The sequence below is a fragment of the Neoarius graeffei genome, chromosome 28, assembly GCF_027579695.1.
Source record: "Neoarius graeffei isolate fNeoGra1 chromosome 28, fNeoGra1.pri, whole genome shotgun sequence".
Lineage (NCBI taxonomy): Eukaryota > Metazoa > Chordata > Actinopteri > Siluriformes > Ariidae > Neoarius > Neoarius graeffei.
In genome coordinates, this window is record NC_083596.1 from 26,276,637 (window position 1) to 26,295,941 (window position 19,305).

Consider the following 19,305-nt stretch of genomic DNA (forward strand, 5'->3'; position numbering starts at 1 on the left):
GACCACCCTGATTGGACAATGATACCCAGAGACATATTAAAACGGCCTCGAGCAGCGCTGGTGAAAGTTTGTTTTAAAAAAAGAAAAAAATTTTTTTTCGTTTTGGGAGTGCGTCGCCCAATCGCCCTTATGCACCAGCCGCCCTTGGATTCAACCATGTGCGAGTCAGTGTTTATATAGGCTTAAATTCTGTTACTGAAAGTGTGTTATGTTTACAGTGAAGGACTGTGTGCACTTTACATTATTTTTTTTTTTACTTAATACAAGAAATTAATGGATGCCAACATTTTTGCCAAAATGGTATTTTATTTTCCATTGTTTAGGCAGCTTCAGCATCATACTGTGAGATTCTGTTCAAATTGTTTTTTTTTATTCTATGAAGCCTGAGCCATTTATTTTATTAGTTTATAATTATTGTTTAATTTAGTCTTCAGGAGAGACTGCCTGCATACAGTATTAATAGTTTTTTTTTCTTACATGAAAGCTGAGGCATTTATATTATATTTTAAGGTAACTTCGTGTTGTGCTGTTCTATGCACTTTAACTTTTGAACCAACAAGTGCATTTGGATAAGTAAAGCCTATTTTTCTGCATTTTTGTAGTCCTGGTAATCTTTTATATTGGTAAAGTTGTTTATAGGACTATTTCTCAGTGTCTTTGTTTTTTTTAATCAATAGTTTTTCAGTAATAACTTAATATTTAACATATCACTCAATTTTAATCACAAAAAGAGAAAATCGCAACAATTTCTCGCAACTTTCACTTCCTCCCGCAATGTAATCGCAACAAAGACCTAAAAAACACCGCAACTTTCATAGCAATTTTTTGGAAAACCCCCGCAACATCAGATATTTTAGCCCGCAACAATCACAAAAAAGGCCCGCGGAATCCTGGGGGGACTGAACAGAGAGAGAGAGAGAGAGAGAGTTAGCTAGCTTGCGCGATATAAAAGGGGCGGAGCTTTTAGTTGTCAGGGACAACGGCGTCAACACACTCTCACACTCAGGAGAAAGGCAAGTGAGCGGGCGCGCGCTTTGTTACCGTAGCGGTAGTGAACGCTTTCTCTCGCCATCCCTGAGGGAATTACCCGGGGACAGGAGCTTCACCAGGGCGCGATCTCTGACAGACTTCTTGCTGTAAGCGTAGGAGAAGAATTAAGCTTTATTTATTTATTTTTTTTTAAATTTTTTTAAAGACATCTTCTCGTTCTATTTGTATGACGCGTTAACTCGGAGCGGCAGTGTGCGTTTATTATTTATTCTGTCTCATTTGCACCGTCTTTCCTTCCCTTTCCATGTCCGTGTGGGAGAAAAGAGGAGACAACGTAATGCTTTCGGGAAGTGTGTGCAGAGATTTTTAGGGAGAGAGTGGACACACACACACACACACACACACACAGAGATGGGCAAATCCAACAGCAAACTCAAGCCAGAGGTGGTGGAGGAACTGACCAGGAAAACGTACTGTGAGTAACACGCGCACACGTACACGTGTTACATGGTGTTTTAGGTAGCAACCATGTGGGAACAGGATCCTAAAACAGCTCAGTTTAACTAAGTTTTATCTTTGTACTATTCCTGTCCCCCCCCCCCTTAATCTCTGTGACACTGTCAGACAAATACAATTCATTTAGTGTCTTTAATCCCTTTAAAAGCTTTTAATGAGTGGATCTAAAAAGATGTGGTACTCATCTCATTATCTCAGGCAAGCTGGAGCCTATCCCAGCTGACTACGGGCGAAAGGCGGGGTACACCCTGGACAAGTCGCCAGGTCATCGCAGGGCTGACACATAGACACAGTCTGTGTGTTTATGTGTCACCACACAGACAACCATTCACATTCACACCTACGGTCAATTTAGATTCACCAGTTAACCTAACCTGCATGTCTTTGGACTGTGGGGGAAACCGGAGCACCCAGAGGAAACCCACACGAACAACATGCAAACTCCGCACAGAAAGGCCCTCGCCAGCCACGGGGCTCGAACCCGGACCTTCTTGTTGTGAGGCGACAGCGATAACCACTACACCACCATGCCGCCCATATCAATGACAATTTGAATCAGTTTAATGAGATCTACATCAGTAATACAATTTTTAAAAGAAAATCAAATCGAGCCCCGTGGCCGGCGAGGGCCTTTCTGTGCGGAGTTTGCATGTTCTCCTCGTGTCCGCGTGGGTTTCCTCCGGGTGCTCCGGTTTCCCCCACAGTCCAAAGACATGCAGGTTAGGTTAACTGGTGACTCTAAATTGACCGTAGGTGTGAATGTGAGTGTGAATGGTTGTCTGTGTCTATGTGTCAGCCCTGTGATGACCTGGCGACTTGTCCAGGGTGTACCCCGCCTTTCGCCCGTAGTCAGCTGGGATAGGCTCCAGCTTGCCTGCGACCCTGTAGAACAGGATAAAGCAGCTAGAGATAATGAGATGAGATGAGAAGTTGTATTCCTGATGTATATCTCATTAAACTGATTCAAATTGGCATTGTTATGGGTGGTATTGTGGTGTAGTGGTTAGCACTGTCGACTCAAAGCAAGAAGGTCCTGGGTTCGAGCCCAGTGGCTGATGGTGAGGGCCTTTCTGTGTGGAGTTTGTATGTGTCTGCGTGGGTTTCCTCTGGGTGTTCTGTTTTTCCCCACAATCCAAAGACATGCAGGTTAGGCTAATTGGCCAGAGGTGTGAATGTGAGTGTGAATTGTTTGTCTCTATGTGTCAGCCCTGCGATGACCTGGCGACTTGTCCAGGGTGTACCCCGCCTCTCACCCATAGTCAGCTGGGATAGGCTCCAGCTCGGCCGCAACCCTGCACAGGATAAGTGGCTACAGATAATGGATGGATGAACTTGATACACTAATGATGCTATATTAAGCACAGGCTATCAAATATGTCATGTTTAAAGACCTATAATAATATCAGCCATTTTTCTATCCTTTTTAAATACCTTTGATTTGCAGCATTGCTGTACAACCGCTGGCTAGATTCTTCCTTTCAGGCTTCTGTTTATCTTCCTCTCATCAGACTATCAGCTCAGCCCTGAGCTGGAGCGCAGAACACAGCTGACTGACTGACCCCCACACCCATTTTTCTTACAATGCAACTCACGAGGCATATCTAGTTTCAGCATAGGGATGGTTGAGTAGACGGAGGTGGAAGAATTCTCAGTGATTTTATTGCAATTGTACTTCACTCCGTAGGCATCAGAGAACTCTAAAAATGACAAACTGCTCCTTTAAAGATATAGTAATCATCCTGTAGGCTCTCTACAAATATTTAATAGATATGGAGAAATCCTATACAAAATCCTCTCTTTCACCATTTAGGAAGGCAATTCATCCTCATCTGATAAGCTAGGTCACAATCGAGAATTGAACATTATCCTTGTGAAAAAGCATACAATGCTGCACATGTTTTGAGAAAATTGTATGATGTCCGACTATGAACAGTGTTACGTGGAATATGTCCTTATTTATAGCTCTATACAGATTTCTGTTACTCTGTAATCATAAACAGTCCAAATAAAATGGTTAATTTTGAAATTGCATTACACTGGACCTGTTTGTGCTACCACAGTTCAATGAGTTCAATAAATAACACTCTGCTGCTGGATGGTGTGCAGCATTTCATCTTTAACGTTCCCAGGACATTGTATACTCGTTTCTTTCCCATAGTTGATATTAATATACTTCATAAGCCAACTAGTTCCAGCATTATTACATTGTGTTTTAGCTTAGTTAGTCAGGTTTCTGGCAAAACCAAGTATAAAACTGCGCTTAAATGTTGTTGTAAGTGTCGTCGTATTTTGTTTTGTATACTGGGTGCATACACATTATATTCTGATAATAAATGTTTATGAAAATATTTCAATATTTTAAATTGTAATGGACATTATTTCTTTAGGCTGCAGTATTTATGAGAATAGCCTTTAAGAAACTGTGACTATTTTATGAAAATCTATATAATGATGAATATTGAGATCAATATAGGGAAATTTATTGAGAACATTTTTAGCCAGTAGTAGTTTTGCCACACAAACAGAGTCAGTTAATAACATGTGACCGAGACCTACGCTGACCAAGTTTAGGCCTCAGTAACAGATAAAGATCAAAACAGATAGACTTTGTTACTTTAAGATTTGGCATCGATTTACAAAACATCATAATCAGACTTTTACATAATTTTATTTGTCTGAAAACTTCACACAATGAAGCTCACACAATTCAACCACAGCCCCAATGCATTTTTTTCCCCATGAGACCAGGTTTGTAAAAGCACTCATAATGTATGATGGATTTTGAAAGTATTCAGACCCCTTCAGAGTTTTCACACTTTATTGTGTTACAGAGTTCACTTAAAATGGTTCAAGTCTGAGCTTTGGCCTCTCAAGGCCATTAAAAGAGATTCAGGGACTTGTCCCTAAGCTACTCCAGCATTGTCATGGCTATATGCTTCAGGTCATTGTCATTCTGAAAAGTGAACCTTTATGAAGTTTTATTGCTATCTTTAATCAAGAGTGTGGTCTTTCAATTTGAGAACAGTATTTATTCATTTCACATTCAGATTTTGTAACGTCCCCCCCCCCCCCCCCCCCCCAAAAAAAAAAAACCTTGCATGTGCTCAGGCTGCTTTGCATTCATGAATCTTTTGCTCACAGATTTCTGTGGGCTCGCTCAGATTTTGGAGATATGACCCTAACAAAATTCACCAACCAATAGAATACAAGGTAAAATATTGACCAATGAAATTGCCAGTGCCTCCTTGGTGCATTTGCTTTCCTGAGAAGAAACCTTTGTCACATGTACTCAAGCACAGTGAAATTCCTCCTCTGCATTTAACCCAAGTGAAGCAGTGAACACACAAGTGAGCAATGAGCACACACACATACCCAGAGCAGTGTGCAGCTATGCTACAGCACCCGGGGAGCAGTTGGGGGTTAGGTGCCTTGCTCAAGGACAATTCAGCCATGATACAGAGAGAGGGGAAAGTGCTGTTCATTCACTCAACTCCCCTCACATTTTTCCTGTTGGTCCTAGGAATCGAACCAGTGACCCTTTGGGCTTAAGGCTGCTTCTCTAATCTCCCACCCTGTTAAGTGCAGTTACTGTTTAACTGGAAGCCAAGGTGCTATAAGGCAACTATATGTAGCTATTATAGTTTAAAAAAAGGACACTGGTACAGTTAGGTCCATATATATTTGGACACTGACACAAGTTTTCTTTTTTTACCTGTTTACTGAAACTTATTGAAGTTATAGTTATATAATGGACATGGACATAAAGTCCAGACTTTCAGCTTTCATTTGAGGGTATCCACATTAAAATTGGATGAAGGATTTAGGAGTTTCAGCTTTTTGTTTTTGTGCCACCCTGTTTTTAAAGGGACCAAAAGTAATTGGACAATTGACTCAAAGGCTATTTCATGGGCAGGTGTGGGTAATTCCTTCGTTATGTCATTCTCAATTAAGCAAATAAAAGGCCTGGAGTTGATTTGAGGTGTGGTGCTTGCATTTGGAAAATTTTGCTGTGAAAAAAACATGCAGTCAAAGGAGCTCTCCATGCAGGTGAAACAAGCCATCCTTAAGCTGCGAAAACAGAAAAAATCCATCCGAGAAATTGCTACAATATTAGGAGTGGCAAAATCTACAGTTTGGTACATCCTGAGAAAGAAAGAAAGCACTGGTGAACTCATCAATGCAAAAAGACCTGGATGTCCACAGAAGACAACAGTGGTGGATGATCGCAGAATAATTTCCATGGCGAACAGAAACCCCTTCACAACAGTCAACCAAGTGAACAACACTCTCCAGGAGGTAGGCGTATCAATATCCAAATCTACCATAAAGAGAAGACTGCATGAAAGTAAATACAGAGGGTTCACTGCATGGTGCAAGCCACTCATAAGCCTCAAGAATAAAAAGGCTAGATTGGACTTTGCTAAAAAAACATCTAAAAAAGCCAGCAGAGTTCTGGAAGAACATTCTTTGGACAGATGAAACCAAGCTCAACCTCTACCAGAATGATGGAAAGAAAAAAGTATGGCGAAAGCGTGGTACAGTTCATGATCCAAAGCACACCACATCATCTGTAAAACACGGTGGAGGCAGTGTGATGGCTTGGGCATGCATGGCTGCCAGTGGCACTGGGTCACTAGTGTTTATTGATGATGTGACACAGGACAGAAGCAGCCGGATGAATTCTGAGGTATTCAGAGACATACTGTGTGCTCAAATCCAGCCAAATGCAGCCAAACTGATTGGTCGGCGTTTCTTAATACAGATGGACAATGACCCAAAACATAAAGCCAAAGCAACCCAGGAGTTTATTAAAGCAAAGAAGTGGAATATTCTTGAATGGCCAAGTCAGTCACCTGATCTCAACCCAATTGAGCATGCATTTCACTTGTTAAAGACTAAACTTCAGACAGAAAGGCCCACAAACAGCAACTGAAAACCGCTGCAGTAAAGGCCTGGCAGAGCATTAAAAAGGAGGAAACACAGCGTCTGGTGATGTCCATGAATTCAAGACTTCAGGCAGTCATTGCCAACAAAGGGTTTTCAACCAAGTATTAGAAATGAACATTTTATTTCACAATTATTTAATTTGTCCAATTACTTTTGAGCCCCTGAAATGAAGGGATTGTGTTTAAAAAATGCTTTAGTTCCTCACATTTTTATGCAATCATTTTGTTCAACCCACTGAATTAAAGCTGAAAGTCTGAACTTCAACTGCATCTGAATTGTTTTGTTCAAAGTTCATTGTGGTAATGTACAGAACCAAAATGAGAAAAATGTTGTCTCTGTCCAAATATTTATAGACCTAACTGTATATGTATCAGCTGTATCAGCAGAAGTCCAACAAGAAAACAAGTGAAGTTAATATCCCAGTATTGAAGCTCTGGATGGCGGGAATGGATGAACGCTATTAAAATGTAACCCACCCACAAGTAAAGCAAATGCACCCAAGGATGCACTGACAATTTCATTGGTCAATGTCGTACGCTTCAGGTCATTGTCATCCTGAAAAGTGAAAATGTTGACCAATGAAATTGCCACTGCCTCACAACCATTCTATTGGTTGTTGAATTTTGATCAGATCATTTCACCAAAATCTCAGAGAGAGGGCAGATATCCGTAAGCAGACGATTGACGAATGCACAAAAAAGCATGATCATGGGTTATTTAAGAGAGAGAGAGGGCAGTTTTTTTGAGCAGGATCAGAGCTATTATTATTATTATTATTATTACCACTAGGACGGCATGGTGGTGTAGTGGTTAGTGCTGTTGCCTCACAGCAAGAAGGTCCGGGTTCGAGCCCTGTGGCCGGCGAGGGCCTTTCTGTGCGGAGTTTGCATGTTCTCCCCGTGTCCGCGTGGGTTTCCTCTGGGTGCTCCGGTTTCCCCCACAGTCCAAAGACATGCAGGTTAGGTTAACTGGTGACTCTAAATTGACCGTAGGTGTGAATGTGAGTGTGAATGGTTGACTGTGTCTATGTGTCAGCCCTGTGATGACCTGGCGACTTGTCCAGGGTGTACCCTGCCTTTCGCCCGTAGTCAGCTGGGATAGGCTCCAGCTTGCCTGCGACCCTGTAGAACAGGATAAAGCGGCTAGAGATAATGAGATGAGATGAGATTTTTACCACTGCCAACTTTGTTGGAGGAGGTTATGTTTTCACCTCCGTTTGTTTGTCTGTTCTATTTGTGAGAGAAAGGGGAAAACAATGCAAAATCTGAACATAAAATGAATAAATGCTGCTTTCAAATTGAAAGACCATGCTCTTGATTAAAGAATAAAACTCCAGAAAACTTCACCCCAGTTTGAGGTCAGGTATGAGAAAGTTGATGAGCAGTACCTGGTTTTTGCCAGAGGTAGCATTTGGAATTCAGCCAAAAGTGGTCAGTTTTTGTCTCATCAGACCAGACAATCTTTTTGCCTCATGCTTTCAGAATAATTTATGTTCCTGTAATATGCCTTTTAAACAAGAGTGGTATCTGTCTAGCCACTTTACCATAAAGGTCTGATTGACAGAGTAGTTCTGATATACAGTGGTGCTTGAAAGTTTGTGAACCCTTTAGAATTTTCTATCTTTCTGCATAAATATGACCTTAAACATTATCAGATTTTCACACAAGTCCTAAAAGTAGATAAAGAGAACCCAGTTAAACAAATGAGACAAAAATATTATACTTGGTCATTTATTTATTGAGGAAAATGATCCAATATTACATATCTGTGAGTGGCAAAAGTATGTGAACCTCTAGGATTAGCAGTTAATTTGAAGGTGAAATTAGAGTCAGGTGTTTTCAATCAGTGGGATGACAATCAGGTGTGAGTGGGCACCCTGTTTTATTTAAAGAACAGGGATCTATCAAAGTCTGATCTTCACAACACATGTTTGTGGAAGTGTACCATGGCACAAACAAAGGAAATTTCTGAGGACCTCAGAAAAAGCGTTGTTGATGCTCATCAGGCGGGATAAGGTTACAAAACCATCTCTAAAGAGTTTGGACTCCACCAATCCACAGTCAGACAGATTGTGTACAAATGGAGGAAATTCAAGACCATTGTTACCCTCCCCAGGAGTGGTCAACTAACAAAATTCATTCCAAGAGCAAGGCGTGTAATAGTCGGCGAGGTCACAAAGGACCCCAGGGTAACTTCTAAGCAACTGAAGGCCTCTCTCACATTGGCTAATGTTCATGTTTATGAGTCCACCATCAGGAGAACACTGAACAATGGTGTGCATGGCAGGGTTGCAAGGATAAAGCCACTGCTCTCCAAAAAGAACATTGCTGCTTGTCTGCAGTTTGCTAAAGATCACATGGACAAGCCAGAAGGCTATTAGAAAAATGTTTTGTGGACAGATGAGACCAAAATAGAACTTTTTGGTTTAAATGAGAAGTGTTATGTTTGGAGAAAGGAAAACACTGCATTCCAGCATAAGAACCTTATCCCATCTGTGAAACATGGTGGTGGTAGTATCATGGTTTGGGGCTGTTTTGCTGCATCTGGGCCAAGACGGCTTGCCATCATTGTTGGAACAATGAATTCTGAATTATACCAGTGAATTCTAAAGGAAAATGTCAGGACATCTGTCCATGAACTGAATCTCAAGAGACGGTGGGTCATGCAGCAAGACAATGACCCTAAGCACACAAGTCGTTTTACCAAAGAATGGTTAAAGAAGAATAAAGTTAATGTTTTGGAATGGCCAAGTCAAAGTCCTGACCTTAATCCAATCGAAATGTTGTGGAAGGACCTGAAGCGAGCAGTTCATGTGAGGAAACCCACCAACATCCCAGAGTTGAAGCTGTTCTGTACAGAGGAATGGGATAAAATTCCTCCAAGCCGGTGTGCAGGACTGATCAACAGTTACCGAAAACTTAGTTGCAGTTATTGCTGCACAAGGGGGTCACACCAGATACTGAAAGCAAAGGTTCACATACTTTTGTCATTCACAGATATGTAATATTGGATCATTTTCCTCAATAAATAAATGACCAAGTATAATATTTTTGTCTCATTTGTTTAACTGGATTCTCTTTATCTACTTTTCGGACTTGTCTGAAAATCTGATGATGTTTGAGGTCATATTTATGCAGAAATATAGAAAATTCTAAAGGGTTCACAAACTCTCAAGCACCACTGTAATTTTCCTTTCGGCAGCTTCTCCCATCTCTGTAGAGGATTTTTGAAGGTCTGATAGGGCGACCATTGGTTCTTCTAATTTGCTTACTCTGTTTAGCCAGACAGACAGCTTTAAGAAGAGTTCTGGTGGTTCTTAACGTCTTCCATATCACAATGATCAAGCCCACTTTGAACATTCAAAGCTTTAGAATTTTTTTTTTTTACTTTTGCCCAGCTCTATGTCTCAACACAATTTGATTGCAGAGATCTATGGAGACTTCCTTGAGTTTGAGCTGAAGGTCATTGAAAAAAAAACAACAACAACACAGTACCCTAGTTCAATTTGGAGTACTGGTCTAAATCATTGTCACTGCTGAACCCATTTCAGACTTGAGACAAACCATGTTTGGTTGACTTGGCCCGAATTGCAGCAGTAGGATGGCCAGTTCCTTTCTGCACACTCACACACCTATAGAGATCTTGCAGTCACGTGACCGGAAAGTACACAGCCGCCATCTTGTCGGTCAACAGCACAGCTGAATACTGCTGCACTCGTGTACAGAATGGATCAATTTCAACCCACGGACTACATGGCTCATTTTTCTAATGAACAGATAACTAGATATATGTCTAAAATAAACGATCTACAGATTAGTGACCCTTATGGCTTTCCGGACGGAGTTTTCACGACCGTGTCAGTGGATATGGAACTGCCAGAGGTGGAATACCCGGACGTGTATAATTACCTCATCCACTTTCCCTCGCTGTTCAGTGGTGAAGCACTGCATGCTTATAAATCTCTGGACAGTTATCTTTACAGAAATTCAGGATTTGTCAGCGACTCAGATGTGGCATCTTGTAAACAAGAAAATGATCCTCACTGGATGGGTAAGTCACTTAAGTATTGAGTATAGCACTGACCAGCCGATTATAGAATAGAATAAGGTAATTCCAGCTGTAATTCCAAATCGTCCATCTTGTTTATCTGGCGTTGGAGAGGTAGAGGCTTAGCAGTGGAGGTTTGAGTAGCTGTTTTCTGAGCTTAGTCAACAGGCCGGCTCTGCAGCCTCGCTTTTGCTTCCGCTCCCGGCGCCACCTCCTTCACTTTGCTTCCAATAACAATCCACGGAGACCCCGCTGGTCTTGCTATCTTGTCCGGAATGTTTTTTTTTTTCTCGTCCGGAATGTTGTGCATGCGATGGAAATCGCTACAAACTGTCATTTTCTGCTGGAAACCAATGTCCAGTAAGTCCATACGGTTGTAGTGGATATTGAAGTCCGGTACAGACGAACAACACGCAAAAATATACACAAAAAACATAAAAAACGTGCACAGGTAGGGAGAGCTTGTAGCCGCAGCCGTTGTAGTAGAATTGTATATAGTAGGTTTTTCCAGAAGAAAAGGGAGAAGTAGAAGCAGAACCAGAAGTAGAAGGCGGAAATATGGTGTTTGACCGACAAGATGGCGTCTGTCACAATCTGGTTCGGCTGTGACGTCACATGCAAGTGCTCCATGGGCAATTTAAAGTAGCCAATTATCTTTGAACTATGGGGGAAACCAGAGCACACGGAGGAAACCCACACAGAACATGTAGGGAGAGCATGCAAACTCCACGTAGTAAAGCCCCCCCCACCGGCCACTGGACTCGAACCCAGAACCTTCCTCCTATGAGGCGACAGTGCTAACCAGTGCACCACTGTAAGGGTCTGAGTACTTATCTAAATGAGATTTCAGTTTTTGAATTTTAATACATTTGTAAAAAATATGGGTTATTGTGTACAAAATAATAGCCAAAAGTACATTTAATCCATTATCTGTAACCACTTATCCTGTTCAGGGCCACGGGCAAGCTGGAGCCTATCCCAACCATTCACACCTAGGGTCAAATTAGAGCCAACAATTAGCCTAACCTGCATGTCTTTGGACTGTGGGGAAACCGGAGCACCCGAAGGAAACCCACACATACCCCTTTTCCACCAAATCAGTTCCAGGGCTGGTTCGGAGCCAGTGCTGGTGCTGGTTCACAACTCGTTCAACTTGCGAGCCAGCTGAGAACCAGTTTGCTTTTCCATAGCTCGCGGGGCTAAGTGGAGCCACGTCATTACGTCGCTGCGTATGTCATTACGTTGCTGTATACGTCAGTTACGTCGCTGTATACGGAAGTTACGGCGCTACGTTTGCATAAACCTTGGCGCGAATATCAAAGCAAAAACAACACGGAAGAAGCAGCAGCGGCAACAACAACAACAATAATAATAAATTACTTTGCGTTTGTACAGCTGCTGCTTCTCATCGCTTAAAAATGGTGATCTTTCGCGGTCTTGTTATTGTTGTTGGTCTTAACAACTCCGCCCCCCCCCGCTGACATAAGCGGTTCTTTCCTCTGGCCCAGCAGAGAGTTGGTGCTAGCCTGGAACCGGTTTTTCTGGCCCCAGAGCCAGTTCTTTGTCAGTGGAAATAGAAAACCCGGTTCCAAACTAAGCACTGGCCCCGAACCAGCCCTGGAACTGCTTTGGTGAAAAAGGGGCAACAGACACGGGGAGAACATGCAAACTCCGCACAGAAAGGCCCCCGTCGGCCACTGAGCTCAAACCCTGAACCTACTTGCTGTGAGGTGACACTGCTAACCACTACACCACCGTGCTGCCACATTTAATCCAGTTACACTTAAATCTATAATACAACAAAATATGCAAGAAGTTAAGGCATCTGAATACTTTCTGAGGGTACTGAATATACAACCCCGATTCCAAAAAAGTTGGGACAAAGTACAAATTGTAAATAAAAACGGAATGCAATAATTTACAAATCTCAAAAACTGCTTTGTATTCACAATAGAACATAGACAACATATCAAATGTCGAAAGTGAGACATTTTGAAATTTCATCCCAAATATTGGCTCATTTGAAATTTCATGACAGCAACACATCTCAAAAAAGTTGGGACAGGGGCAATAAGAGGCTGGAAAAGTTAAAGGTACAAAAAAGGAACAGCTGGAGGACCAAATTGCAACTCCTTAGGTCACTTGGCAATAGGTCATTAACATGACTGGGTATAAAAAGAGCATCTTGGAGTGGCAGCAGCTCTCAGAAGTAAAGATGGGAAGAGGATCACCAATCCCCCTAATTCTGCGCTGACAAATAGTGGAGCAATATCAGAAAAGATTTCGACAGTGTAAAATTGCGAAGAATTTGAACATATCATCATCTACAGTGCATAATATCATCAAAAGATTCAGAGAATGTGGAAGAATCTCTGTGCGTAAGGGTCAAGGCAGGAAAACCATACTGGGTGCCCGTGATCTTCGGGCCCTTAGACGGCACTGCATCACATACAGGCATGCTTCTGTATTGGAAATCACAAAATGGGCTCAGGAATATTTTCAGAGAACATTATCTGTGAACACAATTCACCGTGCCATCTGCCGTTGCCAGCTAAAACTCTATAGTTCAAAGAAGAAGCCGTATCTAAACATGGTCCAGAAGCGCAGACGTCTTCTCTGGGCCAAGGCTCATTTAAAATGGACTGTGGCAAAGTGGAAAACTGTTCTGTGGTCAGACGAATCAAAATTTGAAGTTCTTTATGGAAATCAGGGACGCCGTGTCATTCGAACTAAAGAGGAGAAGGACGACCCAAGTTGTTATCAGCGCTTAGTTCAGAAGCCTGCATCTCTGATGGTATGGGGTTGCATTAGTGTGTGTGGCATGGGCAGCTTACACATCTGGAAAGACACCATCAATGCTGAAAGGTATATCCAGGTTCTAGAGCAACATATGCTCCCATCCAGACAACGTCTCTTTCAGGGAAGACCTTGCATTTTCCAACATGACAATGCCAAACCACATACTGCATCAATTACAGCATCATGGCTGCGTAGAAGAAGGGTCTGGGTACTGAACTGGCCAGCCTGCAGTCCAGATCTTTCATCCATAGAAAACATTTGGCGCATCATAAAACGGAAGATACGACAAAAAAGACCTAAGACAGTTAAGCAACTAGAATCCTACATTAGACAAGAATGGGTTAACATTCCTATCCCTAAACTTGAGCAACTTGTCTCCTCAGTCCCCAGATGTTTACAGACTGTTGTAAAGAGAAAAGGGGATGTCTCTCAGTGGTAAACATGGCCTTGTGTTTTTGTGGGTTAAGGGCTTCAGTCAAGAGCCCTGGAGTAGATTGGAACTAACAACCTTCTGATCAGAAGGCCAATGTCCTAACCACCAAGCCACCACTGCCTTCTACAACTACATGAATCTGCAACTGCTCCGACCCGGAAAAAAACGACACTCTAATATGAACTGTTACCAGACAGCAATATGCAGCATCAAACACAAGCCACAATAAAGCTAGCCCAAACAAAATCCCTAAAATATAATACTAAGTTAGGTCCTTTACATTTAGAAGTTATGTTGTCAGGATATACAGTATTTGTAGCAAAGTCCTTGTAAAATCCGCCTCAGTAAAATCTTGTTGGAGGTGGTGGTTGGGGAGGAGTGTTGCAGTATTATATTTTCTCTCATCTCATTATCTCTAGCCGCTTTATCCTTCTACAGGGTCGCAGGCAAGCTGGAGCCTATCCCAGCTGACTACGGGCGAAAGGCGGGGTACACCCTGGACAAGTCGCCAGGTCATCACAGGGCTGACACATAGACACAGACAACCATTCACACTCACATTCACACCTACGGTCAATTTAGAGTCACCAGTTAACCTAACCTGCATGTCTTTGGACTGTGGGGGAAACCGGAGCACCCGGAGGAAACCCACGCGGACACGGGGAGAACATGCAAACTCCACACAGAAAGGCCCTCGCCGGCCACGGGGCTCGAACCCAGGACCTTCTTGCTGTGAGGCGACAGCGCTAACCACTACACCACCGTGCCGCCCATTATATTTTCTGTTATCTGATATTATAATAATTAGCTAACATCAAAAGCCCATGTGGCTGCATCTCTGTTTCCTTCCATTGTCAAAACTGCAAGCCAAATGTGACTGACACACAATTAAGCAATTTCAAAAAATTATTGAACCTGGATGAGGTAGCAGTTTGTTTTTTATTTCTTTGGTGAGCCCCTTCCCCCTGGGTAAGGGTAGTCCTGGGTGTGACTTTAAACTGCAACCGGTGGTGAGTCTCAGGTCCGGGAGGTCTTGAGTATTGGGGAAAGTGGAGTTACCCTGTAATCACCATTGTTCCCAGGTCTGCTCTGACCTGTAGTGGTAGCACCTGCCTGGGTTCCAGCTATGAGTTAAATAGTACATCACCAATAAGGCACTGGCAGCAGGCTGCTTTTTGGGCAATGTGACCGATGAACCCAACAGGGTCAATGGCACACCACCAGATGGCATGTGGAAGAGCCACTCAAATGACCAATGGATGGCATCACTCGGCAAGTCAGTTGTTACTGTGGGGCAACTTACATACCTGTCAGGTCTGTGGCACTTTTGTGCACCACTTGACATCAGGTCTGGAGGTCCAGAGAGACAACACGATGGGGGTATAACATTGTTTGTCTTACCTTACCATGCCAGGTGCTTCGTTAGGAAAGGAGAGTAGTATGCGAGAGCTCACGAGGCCAGACATTACGTGGCGGCTCAGCCGGGCCATCCGTGCCGCCGCTGCGGGCGACTCTGTCGCTCTGGTGCGGGCCTCGTAGCCCATCTGTGTTTCTGCGCATCCTAATCATCACTAGTGATGGACAGCCGATGAGCCCCTTCCTCCAGGGCCCTACATAAACCTGCCCTGGTTATCAGCCATAATTAGACTACCTGGCTACTATTGGGCATTTGTTCTCTAGCTCCATCAGACTGGTACACATATCCTCTGAGATCTGACATTCAATAGATCAGTATCAGGGCTTTCCCCCCAGACAAAAATATCAGAGCGGTGCTGCTGATGTGGAGCCCAGCTCGTAAGGGCTGGCCCGGCCTGGAGGGCTCCGAAGACTGCTGGGGGGGTCCAGGGGCATGCTCCCTTGGAAAATTTTGAAATTAGAGACTTCAAATGGTGCATTCTGGTGGCATCTAGGGCTGATTTAAGCACAAGTCAACATTATTAAATTTGCTGTTTTTTATCTTGTCAAATATGCAAGGGGCAAAATTAGATTTGAAATATAAACACTGGAAACAGTAAATTCAGAGAAATATTTAAATTTATTGCACAACAAAAGCCTGCAGAGGTCAAACCACGCAATAGCGCCATCTAGTGACCAGCGCCTAGAATGTGGTTTTATGTAGGGTTGTGAATGGCAGTCAGTGCACGCAGCGAAGCCCTTTATTTTCACTTTTGGGTTGAGTATCAGGATAGTCTAGGCCTATATATTACAATATCTTCCTATTTCTATAGTTATTTCTCATTTTCAGAGGGGAATAGGAGATATTTAGGTGAGGAACGTACTCTGCATTGTTCAGTTTATGGTATTGATTTTTCTTTTGCTGTGCAAGTGACGGCACGGCACTGACGTTGTACAGCGCCACGGAGCGCCACTTATCTGTGCTTTGGGGAAAACCCTGCTGTATAGATTATGTTCCAGTCAACATTTGGATTTGTGTCACATTTGATCTGTTTTCATAAATTTCATAGAAATAAATGTTTTAGCATCTAGTATTGTAGCAAGTGTGTTATTACCTTGCCCGGGAGGGAGTCCACCAGGAGGTGAGGTATTGTTTTCGGTGGGGTTTCTTTGTTTGTTTCTTTGTTTTTTTGTTAACGATATTATGGGAAAATGGCTGGAACAATCTTCATGAAACTTTCAGGATATATGGGCATTGGTCTCAAATAGAACGTCCCAACATTTTGAGGGTCATCCGGCCAAGGTCACCAAAAAGGTGAAAATCATTTTTGTTGTGGCTACTGCCTCATATAGAGGCGCTAGCCACTATGTCATCATGCTGTAAGAATGTAAGAGCGTAACAATCACGCACTGCACATGCGCATACATGTGTTCCGATTAAAATGGCCAGTTAGTGTATACAATTCGGTTCACCATTCGAAATAAATGGACTAGACTAAAAAAATTGCTAACAGACATGTTTATACTTATTACAGAGGGAAAGTGTGTTCCACTGAGCTCTAGCGCTGGGCCATTTCCGGGAAATAAGAGTTTCAGTCATGGCAACAGTGTGTGTATATCAGCCTTGGTTTGGAGGTTTCAGTTTCGAAAACTGAAGAGTAGAATTTTTATATATATACAGTGTATATATATATATATATATATATATATATATATATATATATACAGTAGAATATAAAGCACAGACACTTGGTATATTTTACTTCTATGATTTTTAAATTGTTCATTTTTGGATTACGCTTCATTTTTGTGGCTACTGCCTCATACAGTAAATATATATACTATATTTACTGTATGGACACGGTATCAGAAAACAATTTTATTTAATTTATAAGCAGTAGCCACATGTACCCATAGCGTACCTATTTTTTTCACGATATCTTCCTTCATAATCATCATAAGTGCTACCGGGTGAGGTTTGTTTTGCCTGGCAACACTTGTTTAAGATAAATTTAAGAAGCAGATTGACATGGTCTACATGGAAATGTCTAAAGCATTCGATAAAGTTTGCCATTGCTGCTTGCTACAGAAACTTCACCTGTTTGGGTTTGGGGGCGGCCTCCTTCAGTGGTTCTGTTCTTATTTCATAGATCGCCATCAGCGTCTGACAGTGCTCGGTGCCATATTAGATCCACTACATGTCTCTTTGGGAGTCCCACAAGGTTCCATCCTGGGCCCCGATCTATGTTAATGATCTCCTGGATGCTGTTGTAGCAAGCCATGTAGCCATGTTCACCAACGTGACCAATCTCATCTCATCTCATCTCATCTCATTATCTCTAGCCGCTTTATCCTGTTCTACAGGGTCGCAGGCAGGCTGGAGCCTATCCCAGCTGACTACGGGCGAAAGGCGGGGTACACCCTGGACAAGTCGCCAGGTCATCACAGGGTTGTGACCAAACTGTACAGGGAAATCAAATCAAGCCTTGCTGATGTTGACTCCTTGCAAGCTGATCTGGACCACTTGGACACATGGTCAACAGACTCTGGCCTCATGCTTAATGAGAGCAAATGTAAGCACCAGATCATCATCAGGAAGATCAAGTCAGTAAAGTCTTCATACACCATTAAGGGCAAATCCCTAGAGGTGGTGTCATCTGAGTGCGATTGAGGAATGCTCATCTGTAACAATCTCACATGGAAACAACAAATGCTTGAACAGACTTCTCATGCCAACAAGCTGCTGGGCTAAATTAAGAGGAACAAATGTTAGAAGATCTGTATACCTCACACTAGTCACTAGGCACTAGCCTCTCTTATGGACGCCACAATTGGTAGAACTTATTTCTTAGTATGTACTTAGTACATCCTAAAGTTGCCATTTTTGTGCTCAGTGTCATAGGTTAAAAGCTTTTCATCTACTTTCTATTACCGATTGGCACGGAAATCTAGATATTGGTTTCTTTGTTAAAAATGTAAAATGTTGAAATGTCTTAAAAATGTAAATGTATCTCCTTCAATGCAACCTATTCTTCACTGCTCGAAATCAGCCAGATCATCAAGTAGCAGTGTTGTTAAGTACAATGTCCCTAAGTGTAAAACCACAACCTACCAGAAATCTTTTACTGTTAGAACTACAAGAATTTGAAACACTCTTTCAGATGAACTGAATTTAAACATAGACAATCTTAGCTCGTTCAAATTTACCTTGTTGAATTACTATTTTTCTGCTTTAAATACAGTGTCTTGCAAAAATCCCCCTTGGTGTTTGTCTTATTTTGTCACATTACAAGCTGGAATTAAAATGGATTTTTGGGGGGTTAGCACCATTTGATTTACACAACATGCCTACCACTTTAAAGGTGCAAATTGTGATTTTTTTTTTTAATTATGACACAAATAATAATTAAGATGAAAAAATAGAAATCTGGAGTGTGCATAGGTATTCACCCCCTTTTGTATGAAACCCCTAAATAAGAGCTGGTCCAACCAATTAACTTCATAACTCACATAATTAATTGATTAAGAGCCACCTGTGTGCAATCAAAGTGCACATGATCTGTCACATGATATCTGTATAAACCTGTTCTGGAAGGACCCTGACTCTGCAACACTACGAAGCAAGCAACATGAAAACCAAGGAGCCTCCAAACAGGTCAGAGACAAAGTTTGGAGAAGTATAGATCAGGGTTGGGTTATTTAAAAAACATCTCAAACTTTGAATATCCCAGGGAGCACCATTAAAGCAAAATGGAAAGAATATGGCACCACTACAAACCTGACAAGAGAAGGCTGCCCACCAAAACTCACAGACCAAGCAAGGAGGGCATTAATCAGAGATGCAACAAAGACACCAAAGATAACACTGAAGGAGCTGCAGAGATCCACAGCGGAGAGGGGAGTATCTCTCCATAGGACCACTTTAAGCCATACGCTCCTCAGAGTGGGGCTTGAGAGAAGAGTGGCCAGAAAAAAGCCACTGCTTAAAGAAAAAAAAAACACATTTGGCGTTTGCCCAACAACATGTGGCAGATTCCCCAAACACATGGAAGAAGATTCTCTGGTCAGATGAGACTAAAATTGAACTTTTTGGCCATCTTGGTAAATGCCATGTGTGGTGCAAGCCCAACACTTCCCATCACCCTGAAAACACCATATCTACAGTGAAGCATGGTGGT

General features: G+C 42.3%; 1 protein-coding gene across 2 annotated transcripts in view; it reads left to right on the top strand.

The window, feature by feature from the left end:
• Positions 1 to 1,059: 1,059 nt before the first annotated feature.
• The window catches only part of ncs1a (neuronal calcium sensor 1a), a 225,822-nt gene continuing 207,576 nt past the window's right edge, over positions 1,060 to 19,305 (top strand). For both annotated transcript variants that reach the window (XM_060913112.1, XM_060913111.1), the window contains exons 1-2: positions 1,060 to 1,136; positions 1,315 to 1,465. In XM_060913112.1, the coding sequence (XP_060769095.1) occupies positions 1,402 to 1,465 (64 nt within the window). In that variant the 5' untranslated portion in view covers positions 1,060 to 1,136; positions 1,315 to 1,401. The remainder of the gene's footprint in view (positions 1,137 to 1,314; positions 1,466 to 19,305) is intronic.